Raw genomic sequence first — 23,292 nt, 5'->3', positions numbered from 1 at the left:
CATTCTGCAGTAACAGAGCTAAACTATTTCCAGTGTCTGTACTGCCTCGCCATGACGCTCCCTAAGGTACAGAGCAGATTTTTTTCCCTCCAAAGCTAAAAAGTACATTATTTTAGTCTCGATCATTCTCTGCACTGTACTGTATTCCTTCAGAAAACTTCTATCAACCAAGCGTCAACCACTGTTGATGCTGCTTGTACACAGTCACACAGAAAAGTAAGTTGTGAATTATCATTGATGCTACTTAACTCATCCAGGGAGAACAATCCTCCCTGAGATGTTACAAAAAACGGAAGAGAAATCAGGGCTAGATTCTTCTCCCACTCACCTCCAGTGAGAACAGGCTTCAGAAGCACATGGGAATACCCTCATTTTTAGGCAACAGGAGATGAGGGGACATCTTCACTCCCCCTCCTTTCTCAAGCCTGTACCTGACCACTGCCAGAAAGCAAAAGGAGCAAGAACAACAAAACTACATGGATATTTCCATTCCTACCCAGTAATTGTGAGAATCCTAATCATGAAGTTGAGTAAGTGCAAGGGCAAGTCCTTTGCCAGGACCACAGGAGCCTGCCTACCAAACTCATGCAAGCACACTCACAAAAAACTTCAGGCAGGTCTGAATAACCTCCCTTAGTTCACAGGACTTAATCTACAATTAGCCTACAGCAGGAAGTGCTTACTACTTGCCCATAAAATGTAAGCAACAACACATAAGAAAACTTTCTAGACTGCTGTCTGTAACAGGTATTGTATTGCACCATGAAGTGCCTGGAACGGATCTAAGATAAACAGGAAAGCCCAGAGATGCCTTAAGCAAGAAAACCTTAGAGCAAAGAAACGAAAATACCAGGTGGCAGATCACGTCGACTGTTAGTTACCTCATTGCAAGCTAAACCAACACCATTTGCCTACCTCTCCTACTAATGACAAAAACAACAGCTCTTACATGTAATCATATAAAACTTTCTGTTAGGCTATGGACAAGATGGACAATAATACTCCACTTAAGACACTTCTAGAAATTAGACTTTCCTTCCACATTTGGCTGTGGGAAAGGTGAATTAAGAAAAACAGCAACAACTACTGAAGTGCTGGAACATAAAAAGCAGCTATATAAAACAGGGGGGAAAAAAAGACAGACCTCATGTATGCACAAGTGAAGGCTTTTTACTCCTACCTCATCACTTTCATCTACTTCAATACCACCATCTTTGTCATCATCCATTTGCTTATGGATCATGCGTAGAGCTTCTAGGCTGAATCGGTCCTCCTCAGTAAAGCACGGTGGGCTGAGTGCACTGCAGGGATCTAAAGTGGGGAGGGGGGAAACAAAACACAAATATTAGCTGCTGTCACTCTAGAATGTAAAGCTCCCAAGCAAGAGAAAGGGCTGAAATTTCTCTATGTGCACATTTACTTCACTGCACACAGCCCCCAGGTCATCATTTTGCAGCTAAATTTGCCATCTATAATTCTCACAAAAACAGTGGGGGGAGTGGGGGTGGAAATCAACTCTTTTTTTATCCAGGAAGGAAGCCCAAAGAATAGGCTGGAACAGTTTGACTCTTGGATTTTTTTTTTCCCCATCCCCGTAACTGCTATCTCCACCTCTTCTTCTATCTATCACCCACCCCTTAGTAACACATCACTGCAACAGCTAGTCAAGTCACTGTGTTTTCCAACCTCCTTTCTGAAAGCCTGGGCTAAACAGAGAGCAGTGGAGAAAGAGAAAAAGAATTGTCATGTCCTATAATCATAGCTTCAAAAACATAAAACAAAGCGATGATAACCACACTGCAGATCAAATGCAAAGTAGATAGTACCACTGAATGCAAAACATTCAGGGAGGACTGCAAGAGAAGCAAGCACACCACAAAGAAAATTCAACTGACAACAATACATGGATGGTATCTCAGTACTGCATGCTCTGCTCAAAAACAGCAGTCACTGGGAAGTAGTATTCCAGGTCAAACATAGTACATTTTCATTTGCATTCATTACTGAAGGCTCATGATTTTTGCACATCTGATGGCTCTGCTTTCACCTTGTCAGATTGTTCTGTCTCTGCTCTTTCCCTTCCACAAGGCACAAGCCAAATGCTACAAAAATCTGTAATGCATGATGATCAACCATCATTAAAGGCTGGTCTTTCACAAAGCTTGGCATTAACTGATAGCTAGCTATTTCATTAATTCTGATGTACCAAACACCACCAAAGAACAGAAGGAGGAGAAGGATACATAAACTATTTTTTGAAAGTTCAGCTTTACCAAGACACTGAATTCCCACTGTAACAGCCATTATAAAAGTGCACTAAGTCCCATAAACTGGTACACTCCACTTGATATCAATTCAAATACAAACTGAGGTAGCATGAGTAATTTTTGCTTCTTCTAGTCTATCAAAGGATTAAGTTTTCATGTCACTACAGAATTTATTAAAGGCTCATTTATATAAGTAATTAAAAGGAAACACACATAGAAACAGATAGTATCAAGAGTTTGCACAGAAAAATAAATTTCTTGTGTTAACGTTTCCATACCAATTGAGTTGGTATGATTCTGCTTTACTGTCTTTATTACAAATTTAAAAATAATAAAAAATAATGGATGCTCATAAGACTCAGCTTGCATAAGGCTACAAAGCAGAAGTAAAAAGGTAGCAGCCATAGCGTAGCTGGAATCTCAGATGCGTATTAAGAGGACTGATCCCTACAGCTAGACATGAGTCAACACATTCTTACTTTATACACCAGTTATATTACACATAAGCAGTTAACAGTTACCTGTTATCTGTGCCCATATATCAATTTAAAAGAAAACCCAAACGAACAAGAGCACCATCAAAAAAAAGAAAAACTCACAAAAAGAACCCCCAAAACCTCACTGACACTGCCCAAGAACAGCAGAAAAGAGAGAGAAGCTGTATTTAGAACTACTTCATATAAATCAGAAAGACATATTACTAAACATTAAACCAGGCCAACCACATGCAGTCTTCAGCTTCAGAATGCAACTAGTATTCCTTGAAAAGAAGTGAAACTGAGTAATTATTTTACACTTAAAAAAAATAATACCCATTTTATTTGTCCACCTTTGTTTCATTAGAAAAGGTTTAATTTGCACAATACACAGCCTTTAGATTTTTGCCTTGCAATGAAGAAATTACTATCACTGGGGGGGTTTAGGGACTTGTCCCTGTAACACAGCGTGCTTGGTGCAGAAAGGCTTCCCATGCGATAGTAATGAATCACCTCGAAGTTCTGCCAATAATTAAATTCCAGTAGCCACAAACAAAGAACATGACACTACTTAAAGATTAGATCTACACTATGTTTTAAGTCAGAAGAAAGGACCCTTGTCAGAACAGAAAAGCAAGTCCCTCAAACACACCCAACTTGTTTAATTTGCAATTAGTTCTATTCTTACATAGAAGAAAGCATCAGATAGTGTTCACAGTGTGCAAGCACCCACTCAAATGCTTGTCCATTTTGTTCAGCTGAAAGCTCAGCTTTTCAAATCAAAAATGTTTTCTCAGAGTACATTTTCTCAACACTGAGGCTGATTGGTTTCTTAATCAGAGTGCTTATTTAGCTTAACTATGCCTTTTTTGGTTATTTAAGGATGAAGGCACTTTAAAGAGCTATGGCTCTTCTTAAGAAGTAAACAGGCTGCTTGTGCTCCAAATGTCCCATGTGCTGGCCTCAGGAATACTTCATCTCTCTCAAGAGATCACAGAGTTCCAATTGCTCCTTTTGGGACAGAAATATGGAGTAGCACCATGTCTTGACTGTAACAAAAATTAACCCACTCTAAACAGAACCCAGATTTACCTTCAAGCTTATTTACGTATGGTAAAATTAAACGTTCCCAGACTGACAACTCTTGTCATGTCCCTCTTCAGAGAGCAATTTCAAAACAAAAACAAATTACAAAGCCACGAACAGAAGCACTTCACAAGCATACCTACAAAGCCCTACCAAGTCCAAAAAACAGTTGATGGAAATTCGATTCGCAAAAGATTCTAAAACGCAGTATTTTGTCTCACTTGCACAATAGAAACAATTAAAATTAATACTAGTCAAAGTATGGTTAGAAACTTCTCAAACATCCAGTTAATTAGGATAAAAGCTAAGAGGAAAAGTCTCAAGATACAGCAAGCACCATAAATACAGGCCTGAGGCCCTGCAACAAATCATAAGATTAGTTGATAATTTATTTTTTACTTTAAATCCACCCTGTTGAAGGTGTTCTGGGATTCCAAACTTTCTACTGTACTTTAAGGACAAACCTAATTTCATCTCCGGACCAATTTCTCTGCCATAGCCTGGTGTGTGGTCATAAATACACCTAATCCACAATCATCTTCACAGGGATGACACCAAGAAGTTCACTCAGAGAATGAACCTGATCGCTAGAATTTGACCCTTCCTTTAACAAACAGGACGGAAGAATTCGCAAAGCAAACAAGAGAGAGGGAGTTTAGATGAGGCGGACAAGAGGCAGACAAGCACACCATATGCCACTCTGGGCAGGAGTTATTTTACAGCCCAGTTTGAAACGTTGCTTGGAAGTGTGGACGTTTCAGAACTTCTGCTCACGATAAGGAGGGAATTCGTTACTAAAAAAATTAAAATGTCAAATTTATGGCTCGACAAACTTGGCAGAGGCTTTTGAACCAAGCCTTCCTCCTGCCTGGAGCAGCTCAGTAACTGCCTCCTGGCTCTGCGGCAAGAGGAGCAAGCAGTCTTCACCAGCCCGGGGCGCTGCCTAAAGCCAAGCGTAGAGACCAGCCACACAGAAGACAGTTTGAAAATGAACCCAGTACAAAGTTATCCAACCCGCTATACAGGAAACTTTGTATTTACAGATAAGGGGAAAGTAACAGCACTTTTTTTCTTTCCCCCCTTCCTTCCCTCCCCTTTTTTTTTAATGAGGCTAAAATAAGGCAAGAATACAAGAAAAACTTCAGTTCAAAATTCTCCTAAACCTTAGAATCACAGCTTTTTCATCTCATTTCCTGAAGGCAACAGGAGTTCAACTTCCAAAGTGACACTGTCAACGCAAGCCACTGAAAATGAATTACACCCATATCATCACGTGTGCATGTCAACAAAGCCCTTGAAATTTATTTTAGGAATACACCATTAGAAATGGTTCCAAAGCAAAAGGCTCTCGGCACCTCGCAGTCTTTCGTTTATCCCACATTTACTTTTTTCCCCCTAAACTGCCATCCGCGTTAACAGACTTCAGACTGAGAAGGACTGGCGGACCAACAAACGGCGAGTAATCCTGCAGCCCCCTGACACACTGACAGACCCACTCCTGCATACGGACACGGCCGCACACAGCCATGACTGAGCCGAAGCTGGAGGCAGAGGGGCCCTAGCCAGGCACTGCAGCTCCAGCCCGGCCACCAAAGCACACAAGCCCTCCAGTCTTTCGATGCCCCAGAGAGCCTTTTCAAGAACACAGGGACACACAAAAGTGCATGATTTTCAGAGGTACCTGGAACCAGATACACAGCTCCAAATTCTAAATTTAAACACCTTTAAAATTTCCCCATTACTTCACTCAGAGCAACTTAGCGGCTGGGAGTTACTTGGAGAGCTTGCCTACTACACGTCATTTTTGTACTGTGAGGACGTTCAGCCTCCACCGAGAAGAAAGAGCACTTCTTTACGCTAACATATGGCAGTCCCATGGAAGCCCGCAGTGTTTCCCTGACTGCCTTTTTCTGACAAATCCAGAAGCATAACGTGTTCTGCTAGTTCTACGATTCCTCCTTCCTAAGAAGCCATGTGGGATAAAGTGAAGCCTCACAGAAAAGGCAAGCACTATACACAAGTGTCAGCTTCTGCAGTACATACTCTCAGCTTAAAATAACTATGTTTCAGCAAGCCATGATGACAGAAGGAGGATTTCTTTGCATTTTCCAGAGCCAAAGCAGGCAGCCACAATATCCCCAACCCCCACCAAATGCATCTCTAATCTAACAAGGATTTCTATTACCTCACATTTCTTTTGTGCTTTAGTTTTACACTGTACACCTTACAGCTTCTTCATCATTTCAATATGATTCCTTTCAAGGCAAAAAACCTGTAAGAGAACACTGATTTTTAAAGACCTGAGTACAAACCTGAGGGTCAGGTACAGCAGGGATTATTGAAATTACTGAAAAGCAAGCGTTTTCAAGAACTTCACCAGATGTTCAAAACAGCTATTCACAGTAAAGGCAACAAACACGTTGCTTTTATCCTAAATCCTTACATAAGTTGTCATTAAAATCTTCAAATGCTTGAAGAGACAGCCTCAGAGTGAGCTTCATTTAATCTTTCAATTAAAAGCTCCCAAAGCAAATCACTCCTACTCTTAATAATTAAACTCCTCCATATGGCAAGTAGGCTGAGCAGGATATAACAGTTAACTTGACAATGTCATTCGTGACATTTATTTAAATGATTAGAGTGAAAAATAAAGTTCATCATTGCAGCACATCTTTCCATTAAAAACATTTTAAAAAAACAGACAAAATTTTGACAAAAAGGGCAGAATACACTTATCTTCTAATCACAACACTGATGTTACCTAAATGAGCTTCCTGAGGAGGAAAATGCAATAATACTAATGACATGGAGAGGGGAAGGGGTGCAACGGGAAAGGAGATTCAGGACACTACTGTCTCCAAAGAATTTAAGAATGTGAAGTTTCACATTAAACTTTTCCATCACTCCTTATCAGAAATTCAGCTATTTTCTGAAATTGTGTTTATAAACTCGGGCAATAACAGCAGATCAGATTCATACATGAAACTCTGCAAAGTCTGGTGTCTAAAGCACTTGTTTCTGAAAACATGGGTCATGCTTAATGACTAGCCACACTTCAGTTGGGAAAAAAAAAACAAACACCCAAAACAAACCACAACTATTTGCAGTTCAGTTCCATGAAAGCTGCCATAACTCTTTAAATTTCCACTAAACATCCTCCAGTAAAAAAAAGATGACATTTCAAACAACCTTAACAACCTCATTACCACTTCAAAACGTGTACAAGTGATCACCGCAGGAGAGAACCAAACCTGGTTTTGTCACTATTGAGAAGTTTCAATTTATTCTGCTATTTCAGTATCTTTTAATATATATGCAAATCAATCATATTTCCCCCCCCCCCGAAACCTGGAACTTGATGAGGCAAGGAAGGCTTTGATTTTTCCTTAAATCACCATTAGCTCATCTCTGCTTTCTCCACACCCACAAAAAAGCTGTCTAATTCTGAACTTAAATTTCATTTTCCATACATGGGAGGGAAGCAGTGAAATCACAGTTCATTATTTAAAGCAGAAATTCAGTCAAATAATGCCATTAGCAAAGCCAAGTGTTAAGACAGGTTTTGACTTAAGCTTTTCTAACCTTTCCAGATAAAAAGCTTCGAAACAAACTGCAGAACAGCAGACATTTAGCTTTCTGATCATCATGTTAAGACATTCAAAACATGATACACCATCTTAGAAAACGAAGAACTTTGTAACAACAAAAACATTTACTCAAAGGAAAAGATACGAAAGAAATTCTCTAGAGAATTGAATTTGAGTCAAATCTAATTTTGCTTTAACTACATTAAAAGCAACTACCCCAAATCAGGAAAGCTTGTTTAAAAAGGAAGGTACAAAAAGGAGTTTGAATATGTTAGTCACGTCAAAGATTATTTTAACAAGACAAAATATCAGTACAAACACCTCATTTAGACTGTTAGGAAATTAATTATTAAATTACAACACTGGTCTGTCTCACTAAAGAAAAATCAAGAAGATGGATGCATAGCTTTTCCATCTCCTTCCCACACCCTCCCCGAGCAATGACACAGTTTAAAGGGAAGAGGAAGCTGGACAATTATTGTATACAATGGTCAAAGTAGACTGATTTAGAAAAGGAACTCCTGCCAACCTTAACAAAGTGAGATGACAGGAAACTGGGATACACATCTTATGCAAGCCACCGAAAATTCTTTTTTTCCCTCCTTCCAACCTTACTACTTCTTTAACGACACTTACTATACAAACCTACAAACATATACGAACATTCAGTCAGACAAAAAATGCCAGATGTCTGATACTGTCAGCAATAGGAAAGTTTGTCTCACTTCACTTACTTTTATTAGTGCAACAAGATCAAGCAGGGAAATATTTAACACAGTTTATATCCATGTAGATTGATTTGGTAGTGAAGACTATTTAACACACCTTTAAAAGTGTATGATGTACTCTTTGTACGTTATAGTAATTATTAATGTTTAAAGTTAGAGCAGCTCAAAGAAAAAACACATTTACATAGGTTCAAAGATGACCTAAATTCATAGCTTCACCTGGAATAAAAACATACCCTTAATGTAAACAGAACGAACAAGACACTGGATATTTTTGCTTTGTATCCCCTATGTGTTTAGAAGTCACATTTACCAAAGAAACAGGACTGAGAATTTACTGTTGGAGTTCATTTGTCAATAGAACATTAATTAAGCTGATGAAATAAACTACAGACGTGTATTCATATATATTCAGTGACCATTAACGATACCCACGTCTAAGCACATGTAACAGCACACATCTAAGCTTCTTATACATTTTAGGTCTGACTAGTTCTTTTCTGCTGTTCTAACAACTTTCTCCCTCTTCTAACGGCAGGAAGCTGGAAAAGGCCCAGTATATCCCTGATCATACACTTCAATCTGCCCAAGAATGTGTCAGCTGTTAAGGAAGATCATTAACACATCACTGAAGCCACTTTCTTAATTTGGTCAGGAAATCAGAAAAGCGATTTACAGGTGGCATTCAAATGCCTGACAATACCTCCATGTGCTTTCTGAAGCAAACTTCCTAGTAACTGCTTTCTAGATAAAGCCTCATCTTCTTGCTTAGAGTTCCATCCTTGTTAACACCTCGGCCATGCATTAATCTGGACGCCATATCTTCCGCCTCCTGGTGAAACTGTATAGTCAGTATTCAGCATACCAATTTCTATTCAGATATGGATCAGGAGCTAGGCCACTAAAATCCTTTCTGGAAGACAGTGGTCTGCAGAATACAACCACCATGATAGCACAGCTAATAATTCAAACATTTACAAAATTTTCCATGCTGAAAAGGTAGTTCACAACTTCTTAGAATGAAGGGGGGGGGGGGGGGGGGAGAACACTTGCAAAGGACATAACCACTTTACATAATTTTTAAAAAGTTTAGTAGAAGACAAAAAATTTTACAGATGTGGTTCTAAGATTGAAAAAACATCTTTTAAGACCTAAATCCTTACATTTTTAGGTAAATAAACTGAAACATGCTCAAATTATAAATTAGAGGAGCATATATTAAAGTCATATTGATTATTTTCATACAAAATTGGATATGTTTAATTACAGCATTTTTTCCTCTGATGTTTGTTTTCCTGCATGATTCATAATCATATCCTATATCCATGAATCAGGCACGTAAGCATGACATTGCTGACATTACTGAATTACTTCAGTCTTCCACACCATCTGATCTAGTACATATATTATTAACTGTTCTAACCAAGGAATCAAATTTAATCCTCTGTGAGCACCATCTGTAGCATCGTCAGTTCCCTCGAAGTTCCTGTAACAACATGTTGTCAGGATATATTTATACTTTAAGAGAGCACATCAGAATTACACAACTGAAAACCAAATTTAAAAGATGTAACATTGTACTTACAATAAAGCAAGCTTAGCATCAGGGCACTTTTTTTATTTTAATACACAATCTGTTAAGATTCTAACATTTCAGTATTAAATTTGTCAGCCTATGTAATGTTTATAGTTTCAGAAATACAAAGGCACTGAGTGCATAGATTCATTTTATTTAACCAATAACACCATAATGAAACACTTCCTTGTAGCACCATTCAACACATCAGTAATTTTAAAGCTATATAAAGATCAGTTTCTTTAAATAGTCCTATTAGCTTAGCTGATGTGAAGGTTTAGTACTGCACATTGCTGGCTAGTTAAGGACTATCCTACTTCCAGAAGCTTACATGAACTGCTCTGCAGTTACCACTCACATCCAACTCCAGACCACACAACTGGCAGTTTTGCTCCTACTAATACACTGCTAAATATTTTTCTCATTATGAATTTCACCAAGTGATAAAGCAGGCTGACAAATCTAATGATGGTGTCCCGGTTCACTTTGGCTTATTTGATGCAAGTAAGATCTGAAGAGCCTTTTTTATTTAAAAAAAAAAAAAAAGTTTTCAGAATGCAAAGAAAACGACAGTCCTACATTCTGGACATAACATATCATTATGCTATTGCTCAAACTTAACAGGATATTGATATTTACAATTATCAGAATAAACCACAGTTGCACGTCTTAGATCTTGGTTGAAACCACTATGGTAAATGTATTTTAAGGCCCATAAAAACAGTAGCAAATTGTCTAGTTTTCCAATGTGTATTCCTGAGTTGCTGAAGCGGTCAATAACATAGAAAACAGCTCTCACACGACGAGCATACACTGAACATTCACACTCTATGCATGAAGTCATGCACTGCAACCACACAGAGCAGAAAAAGAGGAAACTCAGTTCAATTAAACAAGAATTCCAAAATTCAGAATAAGTCATATAATGTTAGAGAGAGTTAGCTCAAATCAATTCCATTTTTTTTAAAAAAATACAGTTCATACGGCAAACACATGGCTTTTCCCATCAAAAAGTTAGATACAATTTGCATACAAGTTTTAAGTAGTGCTCTTCCACATCGAGACGAATCTCAAGAAGTCACATGCAAAGACGACCATAAGGTTCTCAAATACTCTACATTTGTCTGAACAACACACACTGCCAAATACTGCTTGCACAGCTTCAGATACCGTCAGTTGCTCCCCAACAGCAGGCACGTATTCAGGATGCAAGAAGGAGCCAAGGCAGTAATTCCACACATGCTCAAAAGCAGAATAAGCCACAGACTAACGCCAGAAGGATTCCTAACTATCCGTGCCCCCGCCGTTTGTTCCTGCCCCTGTACTATCCCTGTCCTTGTACCAACACAAGCACATCTGTGCAGCCACACTGCAGGAAGGACTGGGAAAGTGATTCGGCCTGAATTGGCTCTCCATGCGCCTGCACGAACACGTGCGACAGCAAAGGTGGGGGGGGAGGCGGAGGAGGATGAAACCCATGCAGAAGCAGGCAGGACCACACTTCACAGCCAGTGTTGCTGCTACACCCTGGTCCTGACATGCCCTATGTTACAGCTGAATCTAGCCAGCACCACAGCAGGTGAGCAACACACAAAAATTGAATCAATGTGATGGAACATCATCCATGCTACTTGAGCGGAAAACGGCAGCTACATTTTTTAGTCCCTTGCTTTCTCTACTAGGAGGCACAAGAGAAGGCCATGTCCTAGACTACTTGCTGCAATTAACAACTATCAAGAGGAAAAATTACATTAAAAAACACATTTACCTGCAACAAGTTGACGTCATGGCTGGACTTCAAATAAAACAAGGAACACTCTACTTGAAGCAATCTGCATTCAAAGTAGATTTTGTGGCCTATAAAACCTAAAACAAACTTTTGTAATGCTATCGGAAGAGTTTGAGTAATAGCAAACACAAAGAAAACACTCCACAGATTTGACAAAACACTTTCACACCCCTGACAGCAAGCTCAGAGCTCGTCCTTTCTCCAAGGCTCTCCTCACAAGCCTAGAGAAGTCACACGCTCCAGATGTAGCCTACTTTGGCTGCAGTCAGTCCACACCACAAACAGGAGGTCTTCAGGGACACCTCATCTCTACAAACTTTCACCAGAAAGCTCAGTATGTCTAAGTGCATGTCTGTCCCAAATATTGCTATCATTTATGTAGTTCCTTCACTGAAGCTCCAATTTTATGACCAGTTTCCAAAACTTAGGAGCCAGAACATGCATTAAGAATTCAATACACAGGACTATAAAAAGAGCAACATAATAGGATCTGTCCCAAAGCTGATGAACTATGACACTTCACAGAATCACAGAATAGTAGGGGTTGGAAGGGACCCCTGTGGGTCATCTAGTCCAACCCCCCTGCCGAAGCAGGGTCACCTACAGCAAGCTGCACAGGACCTTGTCCAGGCGGGTCTTGAATATCTCCAGAGAAGGAGACTCCACAACCTCCCTGGGCAGCCTGTTCCAGTGCTCCGTCACCCTCAGAGGGAAGAAGTTCTTCCTCATGTTCAGACGGAACTTCCTGTGCCTCAGTTTGTGCCCATTGCCCCTTGTCCTGTCACTGGGCACCACTGAAAAGAGCTTGGCCCCATCCTCCTGACACCCACCCTTCAGGTATTTATAAGCATTTATTAGGTCCCCTCGCAGCCTTCTCTTCTTCAGGCTGAACAAGCCCAGTTCCCTCAACCTCTCCTCGTAGGGGAGCTGTTCCAGTCCCCTCATCATCCTCGTAGCCCTCCGCTGGACTCTCTCCAGTAGCTCTTCATCTTTCTTGAACTGGGGAGCCCAGAACTGGACACAGTACTCCAGATGAGGCCTCACTAGGGCAGTGTAGAGGGGAAGGAGAACCTCCCTCGACCTGCTGGCCACTCTCTTCTTGATGCACCCCAGGATCCCCATTGGCTTTCTTGGCAGCCAGGGCACACTGCTGGCTCATGGTTAACCTGTCGTCCACCAGGACACCCAGGTCCCTCTCCGCAGAGCTGGTCTCCAGCAGGTCCACCCCAAGCCTGTACTGGTGCATGAGGTTGTTCCTCCCCAGGTGCAGGACCCTGCATTTGCCTTTGTTGAACCTCATCAGGTTCCTCTCTGCCCAGCTTTCCAGCCTATCCAGGTCACGCTGAATGGCAGCACAGCCTTCCGGTGTGTCTACCACACCTCCCAGTTTGTTGTCATCAGCAAACTTGCTGAGGGTACATTCTAACTCTTCATCCAGGTCGTTGATGAAGAAGTTAAACAAGACTGGGCCCAGTACTGACTCCTGGGGGACACCACTTGTTACCAGCCTCCAACTAGACTCAGCGCTGCTGATGACAACCCTCTGAGTTCTGCCATTCAGCCAGTTCTCAATCCACTTCACCGACCACTCATCCAGCCCACACTTCCTCAGCTTCCCTAGGAGGATATCATGGGAGACTGTGTCGAAAGCCTTGCTGAAGTCAAGGTAGACAACATCCACGGCTCTCCCTTCGTCTACCCAGCCAGTCATGTCATCGTAGAAAGCTATCAGATTGGTCAGGCACGATTTCCCCTTGGTGAATCCATGCTGACTACTCCTGATAACCTTCTTTTCTTCCGCTTGCTTGATGATGGCCTCCAGGATAAGCTGCTCCATCACCTTTCCCGGGATGGAGGTGAGGCTGACCGGCCTGTAGTTCCCTGGGTCCTCCTTCTTGCCCTTTTTGAAGACTGGAGTGACATCGGCCTTTCTCCAGTCCTCGGGCACCTCTCCTGTCCTCCAGGGCCTCTCAAAGATGATGGAGAGTGGCTCAGCAATGACATCCGCCAGCTCCCTCAGCACTCGTGGGTGCATTCCATCAGGGCCCATGGATTTGTGGACATCCAGATCGCTTAAGCGATCCCTCACACAGTCCTCCTTGACCAAGGGAAAGTCGTCCTCTTTGTAGGCTTCTTCTCTTACCTCCGGGGCCTGGGATTCCTGAGGGCCAGTCTTAGCACTGAAGACTGAAGCAAAGAAGGCATTCAGTAGCTCTGCCTTCTCCGCATCCTCCGTCACCAGGACACCCACCTCATTCAGCAGCGGCCCCACATTGTCCCTAGCCTTCCTTTTGCTGCTGATGTAGTTGAAGAAGCCCTTCTTGTTGTTTTTGACATCCCTTGCCAGCTTCAATTCCAGGTGAGCCTTGGCCTTCCTCGTCGCATCCCTGCATGCTCTCACCACGTTTCTGTACTCTTCCCAAGTGGCCTGCCCCTCTTTCCACATTCCATGGACCTTTCTCTTCCGCCTGATCTCCGCTAGAAGCTCCTTGTTTAACCACGCAGGTCTCCTGCCTCCTTTGCTAGATTTCTTTCTCAGGAGGATGCATTGCTCCTGTGCATGGAAGAACATAGAATCATGGAATCATAGGTTGGAAAAGAACTCTAAGACCATCAAGTCCAACTGTCAACCCAGCACCACCATGCCTGCTAAACAATGTCCCAAAGTGCCACATCTACATGTTTTTTGAACGCCTCCAGCGATGGTGACCCAACCACTTCCCTGGGCAGCCTGTTCCAATGCCTCGCCACTCTTTCAGTAAAGAAATTTTTCCTAATATCCAACCTAAACCTCCCCCAAAGCAACTTGAGGCCATTGCCTCTCATCCTATTGCTAGTTAGTTGGGAGAAGAGACCAACACTCGCCTCACTACAACCACCTTTCAGCTAGTTGTAGAGAGCAATAAGGTTCCCCCTCAACCTCCCCTTCTCCAGGGTAAACAGCCCCAGTTCCCTCAGCTGCTCCTCATAAGACTTGTTCTCCAGACCCCTCACCAGCCTCGTTGCCTTTCTTTGGACATGCTCCAGCACCTCAATGTCCTTCTTGTACAGAGGGGCCCAAAACTGAACACAGTACTCCAGGTGTGGCCTCACCAGTGCCAAGTGCAGGGGCACGATCACCTCCCTACTCCTGCTGGCCACACTATTCCTGATACAAGCCAGGATGCCAGTGGCCTTCTTGGCCACCAGGGCACACTGCTGGCTCACGTTCAGGCGGCTGTCAGCCAACACCCCAAGGTCCTTTTCTACTGAGCAGCTTTTCCAGCCACTTCTCCCCAAGCCTGTAAAGCCAAGTGAGTTCATGTTTGGGTTTTTTTATACAATTGACTCTTAAGTAATCACTTAAGTCCCAAAGTATATTCCTGACATACACTGGGAAGAATAAAGATGCAATGAAGGGCAGTAAGCTTTTTCCAGACAGTGACTAGTTTTATTTATAAGAGTCATTACAATTTCTTTATGACATATATACATATATTTTATTTAAACATGAAATTTCAGTTTATATTTTAGAGTCTTACACAAGACTTAAAACACTAATATTGATTTGTATCTCTGAGATTTGAAAAGGCTAAAGCATGGGAAATAATATCTTAGATCTTTTTTAAACTCTGCTGGACACATACTGCAAATGGAACTGGGTACCTCCTGCACAGAATTACCAGTGCTTCTGTTGCAATTTGCTCCCTGCAACAGACAGAAGCAGGAAAACAGGCACCAAGTCAAATTCCAACAGACAGAAGTGTTTCCGCTATATTACTTTTTTTTTAATATATCATATAAACATATACAGGCAGTCCATCATTTTCAATATCAAAAGGAAGTAACTTCCTAAAGTTTAAAAAGCCACCTGCCTGTCATTAAACATAAGTAAACCAGAACCATGAAAGATTAATTCTACTTCAACACACTCAATTAGATCCCATTTTCAAAAACCCCAGGAAGTTAATTACATGAATTCTGTGGAATTACATCCCACAGAAACAGAAATATGTTACAAATAGATCATACCAAAAAAACTCACCACTTTTATTAACATGGGATTGTTTTGAAATATATTGGGTTTTCTGTCTTGTTAGGTGTCCTGTTGCTGGTTTACGGCCTCCACAGACAATAAAACACAACTGAAGTTCTTCATTCACATGTCAGAGATAAGCATGTTTTGTAATACTATTCTACTTTGTAATATCGCTTTGGTTTAATCAAATACAAGGAACATACATTCTACAGGCTTTATCTCCAAGGTTTATTCTCATGCCCTAAACGCAATACCTGACAAAGCTGACATCTAAAAACCAACTATTCCATGTCAGTCACACCTATCAACCAGCATAAATGTTTTAATCTTTTCCAGATTAACAGAGTTATTTAAAGGTTATAAATCTTCGCTTTACATCTGGTTTTGTCTGTAACTATTTTAAAGCAATTTTAATACCAAGTCATCTGCTGGGGGCAGAGGGACAATGTCTTTCTATTCTGCATTTCTGAGGAATACTGAGCACAATCAACACACAGTGACACCAGAAAATGGGCAAGACAGTGATGCCTTAGTCTCCATAACACAGAGCTACATTCTCTACTTATGCTATCAAAACAAAAAGGAAACAGTTTCCTCCTCTCATTAAGTTTCATTTTTTTTAGTAATACTTAAATTAACTCATATAAGTTAACACTAGAAGAAGTTTCCAGCTAACAGGAAAACAGATAAACATAAAAACCCACTCTTCTGACATTTTAAATGTTTGCTGAAGTTATCTTCATGCAGGTGTGGTTCTACTACCAATGCCAAACCAAAGCCAGGTGGTGTTGCCTCTAAAATCATAAAACAAATGAGTATTTTTAAACTTACTCAGTTAACATTATCAAAAAATGAATCAAAAGTTTTCAAACTAGGAGGATATGCTCAGAAAAATTCCTCTCCTATTCAGAAATGGAAGTAACATGAACCAAAAGTCTTAGACGCATACTTGAGACAGATCAAAGAATGGCAATATTTGTATGTATGACAAAGATGGGGCTACTACAAGAGGAGAACTTCACCAACTTTGAAAATTAAGGGTTTAATATGTTACTTTAAAGTGGTAGCATCACAACTTGAAAGCTTAGTACGCTCATCATATTGTAAGCTATTCTGCAGAATTATTTTCTCATTTCCTTTATCTATGGTAACACTACAAACAGCCTACATCAGACAGACTACACTACTGACATACTACCGTAGTAGCTTAGCAATTATCAATTAAGTTCGCAATTTTTCCTTCCTTTATTCTCTTTAATATTTAATTCTGCTATGTAAAATATTAAAATTTATTTAAAGGAGGAAGTTTAAAGGCATAAAAGCAAAGAATCTTCCATCTAGGCATAGCAGAAATTCAAGTTGAAAACTTCTTTTAAACAAGTCTACAGATTTACTTCTCTGTGAGCTACTAATTCCCTGTATCAAGCAAGATAATACTCACTCTCAAGAAAGTCTGAAGCTGTTAAATGTTTTGAGTGACAAAGGCCATTTAGTCCAACCCTTCTGCAAGGAGCAGGGACACCTACCACTAGATCAGGTCAGAGCCCCTGCATTCTTAAAACTCAGAAAGAACCCTTCTACATGTGATTTCATCTGGATTCTTTCTAAAGCCTACTGGTTATTATTCATATGTGGTGGTCTAACTTACGAATAACCTCCAGGCAGAAAAATTCTTCCCAAAATGCAGATTTTGAAGTACTTGGACTGAAGCAAAACATTAAATGTCTTCTATACAGAAACAGATTACAGTTTTGCAACAAGCCAACTGACCATCTACAATATTCAAGTAACTTTTTTTTTAAAGTAAAATGTTTCATTGTTTGACAACATGTATACACATGATCACACACATTTTGCATTCATTAATACTACATGTTCTTACAACTTTTGCCTTCCAAATCTTGTGCTCAATGAACGTGTTCAATTTTATTAAGATTAAAAGAGAACAAAGCTTCAACCCTACATAATCTCAAGGAGATCACTGATTTTCAGAGAGCTGGGCTTGTTTAGTCTTGTGAAAAGGAGGGCAGGGTGATCTACTAGTAGCCTGCAGCTAACTACTTGGCAGCAGATGGCAAACCCTTCTCAGTAGGTGCAGACCATAGAACTTGGGGCAATGGTCACGCTGCACTGGGAGGGCCAGGTAGACATCAGGAAGCCCTTTCTTGCTAGGAGGGCATTGCAGCACTCTGACAGGCTACTCAGAGGACGGGGAGTCTTCACCCTTAGGAGTCTGCAGGAGCTGGGTAGAAGACCTGGTCTTGCAATGGTGACATTCTTGCTCAAAGCACAAATTTGGCATTCAGTGGTCCCTTTCAACTGGCATCTCCATCGTCTTTTGAAAGGCAGATTCTAGAATAACAGCTGCCCCCAATACAGAAGGCTCCGATTCACAAATACAAATACCAGTAGTCATACTTTTTTTATGAAATGTTAAGTGTATTCTTGCCATATGCTCCTAAGAAGCCTGCTGTTGTGAAGAAGTTGCTGATCCACCACATTTACATCCGAAAGTATTAAGTAAATATCTAGTGATAACAAACAGGTGAAAGAACAAGGCAAGCCTGAAGAAACCCTTGGAAAACAGTGATTAAATCCCAAATGCGATCTTACAGCATTGACATCTGTGTACAGGTTTCACTGCCTCTCAATGCACACACCTATTCCTCATGACAAGAGTAAAGAATGTTTGTATCCATGCATACAAATGAACTTCTCCTTAGGAATGCCTTTGCAACACCTGTATGTTTTCACCATCACAGTCATTGAAACCAATACATCGTATATAACGAAGAGATTCGAGTTTCAGCAAATAAATGACAACCCATATTTTTCAGTGAGATATCTATTGCAAAAAGTCTGCACCTTTGTGCTACAGCTAAAGGAGAGAAACTTTCTGACACTGTTAGTTTTCTAAATAAGATTCAGTGTTGTTTCAATAAGAAGCCTCATCTTTCCTTTCAGCCATTTAAAAACTGAGACATTTGAGATTCTCTAGGAATTAATACCTAAAAAAAAGGTTTAATGACTTTACTGATATTTACACAAGTTTAAAGCTAAAGATTTTGAACAGGGTTAACAATTTTCATATGCAGAAGGAGAAGGGAAGAAGAGAAAAGACAGGGTTGTTTCAAAATGCTTTTACTGTTTTTATAAGTAGAAAAAGTAATTTATGAAAAAGTGTTACATAAGTTACTGCACTACAACTGCAATCTTGATCAAAAATAAGACTCGAGATGCTGTTAGCTAAGTTGCAGTCAACAGCAGGGGGAAGGGAAAGAGAAGGGTGTGGAAGTGGTAGAAAAGGAGATAAGATAGTAAACTATCAGATTTATGGATCTACTTTGCGTAACGTAACAAAAGCACCTGACAAAAACATTCAATATATTCACAAAAAATAATTATTTGTAACCTCAGACTTTACCCATATTTTGATTGGAAAGCTGTAGAAATTATTACATATATGAAAGGCACCAATACAAAGAAGCAACTAAAATCAGATAAATTGAAGTGAAATTAAGGAGATATGCAGAATTAAGGCAACCAAAACCCTTAAAAGGTACCCAAATCTATTCCAATAGAGTTCAGTTCTTAAACTAAAAGAAGTTCTACCTCAAGACCAAAAATACTGAGCTCAGAGCACAGTCTCTTGTGTATCTACCTGTGGCAGTACCTTACAGAAGGTGCAAACCGTCAAGCAAATTCAGGGCTTAAAGAGAACATTCTAACAAGAATTAATTCCAACCTTTTCTAACCAGCATCAGCTGTTCCATGTAACTGCACACTGAACTGGAGCATTATGTATTGAATGGCGGGCTTTAATGCAATTAACTAAAACCTCTTCTCTAATACTTGCCAGGAGAAGCTTACCCAGTAAGCAGAGTAAAGCCATTAACATTTTTAAGTAATAGTACTTTATCAGTCTCATGCAGCAAACTGACATGTAAATAATGTTTGATACGTTCATTTTTAAGTTTATTAAATTTACTGGCGTAAACAATTGCAAGTCTCATTGAGCTTTTTCTTTTAAAGTTTTGAGAATATAGACATCAGTAGGTAATGTAAATTACTGGCAGTAAAATTTAATCTCTGCACTGTATAAAAGATTCTTTGTTTTTTTTTTTTAATAAAGTGTAATTCTTTCAACCCAAGTTTTAATAAACAAACTTCAACACTGGAGTTCTTTAAATCCCCTTGTTTCATATGAGATCACATGGCTATTGATTTACTGATCCCTTACAAAGGATGATCTGTTGTAGTAAAACCTCATTAATAGAACAGAATTCTTTTAGCTTGGCAATCAAAATAAATTACACCAATATTTTAAAGCCACAAATAAGACTGCAAGACTACTAGACTGAGGCAAATATTCAAAATCTACTGTTCCACATACAGAATGCCAAAAGCTTACAGAAACTGTCAAACAAAAAAAACCACAACACCCAACCTTGATAACAGGAAAGTTGAGAGCCAAGTACAATCTTTCAATTGACAACAGAATTCTGCAAATACCTGCAGAGACGATTAAAAAAAAAAAAAACAAAAACACCTGCATTACTAAAAATGCAATCCTACATTACTACCAAGGCACTGCCTTGAAAGGAATCATTCCTTTCACCATCAGTTAGGTGTGTCTTTCCATGAGAGGCCAAATGAATAGAACAAATTCCACAAACGCAGACCAGCGAGGTGACAAATGAAATACCCAGCTCCAGAACATGCATTTTCACATACTTTTACTCTAAAAGCAAGTATTCAGTTTCTTGTAAAAAAAGGTAACAAGTAATTACTGCCCGCTCTCTATAATATGCAACATCATTTATACACGCTTCTTTTTTTTTTTAAACTCCTTAGAACACAAACACACCCTTTTCTTACCTGAAAGGGCTTTCTACCTGCAGGCCAATTTGAAGCGACTCCAAAAAAAGAGATCTCAAGAAGGTGAGGACTGTCGTAACAGGATACAAATTTTTTATATCCTTAAACATCCACTTGCACTTTTCAAATTAGATAAGCATTTGTCAGACTTGTACACTTCCACGTATGCATAAAAGGCAGTACATTCATGAGGGCAAATGAGTGTGTACATAATTGCTAAATAAAAGATATCCAAAGTAACAAAAAGCAAGCAACTAGATACAACTGAAATGAAGACAAGTAGGATTTTAGCTGCAGTTTTTCACAGGGACATCTTGATACACATGGCCTCTGCAGACTTAGCTTTTCTCACAATACTTTTATTTTTAATCCCCTAGGTAGTGCTACACAATAAACTACATTAATATATGCCAAGTTCATCTACCAAGTAGGCCCACTGACCTACTTAAGAAAATCACTTGCACTAGCCCAGTCAAACCTGCAAGGGAGGAAAAATTTGCGAATGGTTTTCAGCCTTGCCCGAATAAAGCCAAGCGGCAATTTAAAAACAAACCTGGGCAGCAGTTCCACGTTACATTTTCCTTCCAAAAATGCCAGCGTCAGAATCTGTTCAGTCACCCCTAGCATCTCGACCCAAGCCTTACCATGCCATCCCAGCTCTGCCCGCACACTGCACCCCAGTTTGATTAATCCATTTCCATGCCCTAGAGAATTACCCGCCCACGTGGAAATGCAGCTGATGGAAGCCACACCTCAGAGAGGCTGCAAACAGAAACACGGAAACCAGGCCAGTTCAGCCATGGCTGCTGCACCCTGCCTTCCCGTCACCTCCGAGACTGCAAACTGATTCGAAAACCTCCCTCTTGTCACTAGCATCTCCCCTTCTCTGACCGAAGCTCCACTGGCCAGCCACCCCGGGGTCCCTCGCAGGAGACAGAAGGACACACCGCAGCACCAGCCCTGTGCCAGCTGAAGCTGCAGCCTCTGTGGTCTGTCATTAACTAATTGGGAAGACAATAGAAAGCTGATTTCATAAGTCAGTCTCAAGACGTTCTGCATGGGTGCAAATATTTAGCTCAGTTTGCCCAGGCCTCGGGCAGGACTTGCACAGTGAACATGATCACTTTTAGCACATCACTGAGCAGCCTACGGCTAGAACCACCCGCCTGTCGTTTTGCACGCTCAATTCACAGCCAGGAAAACAGCGCGACTTGAATAAGCTACAGAAATATTTAGTACTCCAAATGTCCAACTTGTTATCTAGCACCAAAAAAAGTTTACAAGGTGCTACGTACACTGCCAGATAGCTACGGCTACTGGCACATATTATAATACAAATCTTGGTGATGGGATGAGCACACAATGCTCTCTCCTACACACACAAGTTTAATATTTTAAAATGAGTAGAAAATCGACCGCAAATTATTACTTCCTGCTTTCAGTGCTGTCAGTTCCTACAATAAATAAGGTTGCTGCTTTTCCCATTTGTGTCACTTCTGCTTCCACCACATCACACACACATAGCTATTCCCTACTTCGCTCATATTTTTCTTCTTCCCTTTCCAGATCTTCTCTCCATGTCCTCCAGGTTTCACTTCAAGTCAAAAGGTTTTCATTCCAGTTTCTCATCAATCTCATCTGCGAAAGGGGTGTTATCAAACTACTGTCAAATAGTTTTGATGTTCTGATACCAAATCCATCTTCTTACTGCATCTTCCTAACCTTTTTTTAAGCCATAGATACCATGTCATACATAGCGACCAAACAGTTCTCTTACTTGATTACAAAGACTTGCTACCTCCCCCTTCCTTCTCAAAATTTGTTTCTTCACTTTCTAAAACTTTCTCTTTTTAAAGCAGTGGCAACAATGTATTTCTCTTTATTCCTGTTCCCGGCAATGCTGTAGTTGCTCATTCTGGTTAGTTTTTTATTTTATCAGCAGTAGAATGGCAGATATGCATAACTACACATCACTGATCAGCTTGGGTTTTTTCCACTGAACCAGTCAAAGTAATTTTTGCATGCAGACACACTCCTGCAAACAATGTTAAGAATCATTTTGGTTTTGTTTTCATTTCTGAAAACTATTTAGGAGTAACTCCAGATTAACAACATTACCCGAAAACAGTGTGACCCCTATTCAAGATTTCACTCATAGCTCCACTTGCACAAAGCATACACCAATCTTAAGAAGTATCAAATAGCAATGTAATTTTGCATGCAAGGAAAAAAATATCTTGGCAAATACAGACTTTGGAGGACAAACTTCTACATTACCTGATCCCATTAACAGCACAACAGTGCTAAACTTTAACTACCTTCCCTTATTTTTAGCATCTACAGTGCTTGCCCGTCTCAAGAGTTTAGCTTAATTAACCTGCAGGAGAACAAAGATGGCCACAGAATAATTCTAAGAGCTCTTAGTGATAGCCACTTGCATGCCCTTTCGGTCTGCTACATTTGATTAGTTTAGAGCTACCAAGCTATCTGTCTTCTCTCAGCAATTCCTTTAGTCAAAATTCTCTCCTCCCCTGCCACTTCAGGGTTTAAACTTCAAGAAACTTTTTCCCATAATTTCCAGGCAAGTTGGATTTTTGTAACAGGGAAAAAAAGACAAATTTCTACATGTACAAAGAAGATTGCCATTGTAAAGAAAGATCATCTTAAATCAGTATAAGCACGACAAAATTGCTGACACAGGAACATCCTTATGCCATCAGAGAGACTGATGAACACAAGGGCAGAAATGTCGAGCTGTCTTGCTGGTGTAGTTCATCTGTTTAAGTGTGGTACACGAACTAAAAAGCCCTGCCTTTCAAGCTCTTCTGAGCAAGGGCAGTTACGACTGCCTGATGCTATGCAGATTCCCTGATGAAACTTCATAGTA

At 40.3% G+C, this 23,292-nt stretch overlaps 1 protein-coding gene across 2 annotated transcripts in view; it reads right to left on the bottom strand.

Moving 5' to 3' along the window:
• Positions 1-23,292, bottom strand: part of STIM2 (stromal interaction molecule 2) — a 77,980-nt gene that overhangs the window by 34,937 nt on the left and 19,751 nt on the right. For both annotated transcript variants that reach the window (XM_075420670.1, XM_075420671.1), the window contains exon 2: positions 1,181-1,311. In XM_075420670.1, coding sequence (XP_075276785.1) covers positions 1,181-1,311 — 131 coding nt within the window. The remainder of the gene's footprint in view (positions 1-1,180; positions 1,312-23,292) is intronic.

The sequence above is a fragment of the Opisthocomus hoazin genome, chromosome 5 (genome assembly GCF_030867145.1).
Source record: "Opisthocomus hoazin isolate bOpiHoa1 chromosome 5, bOpiHoa1.hap1, whole genome shotgun sequence".
Classification (NCBI taxonomy): Eukaryota; Metazoa; Chordata; class Aves; order Opisthocomiformes; family Opisthocomidae; genus Opisthocomus; species Opisthocomus hoazin.
Note: the sequence above shows the minus strand (reverse complement) of the source record. Positions and strands in the feature narration are given on the sequence as shown.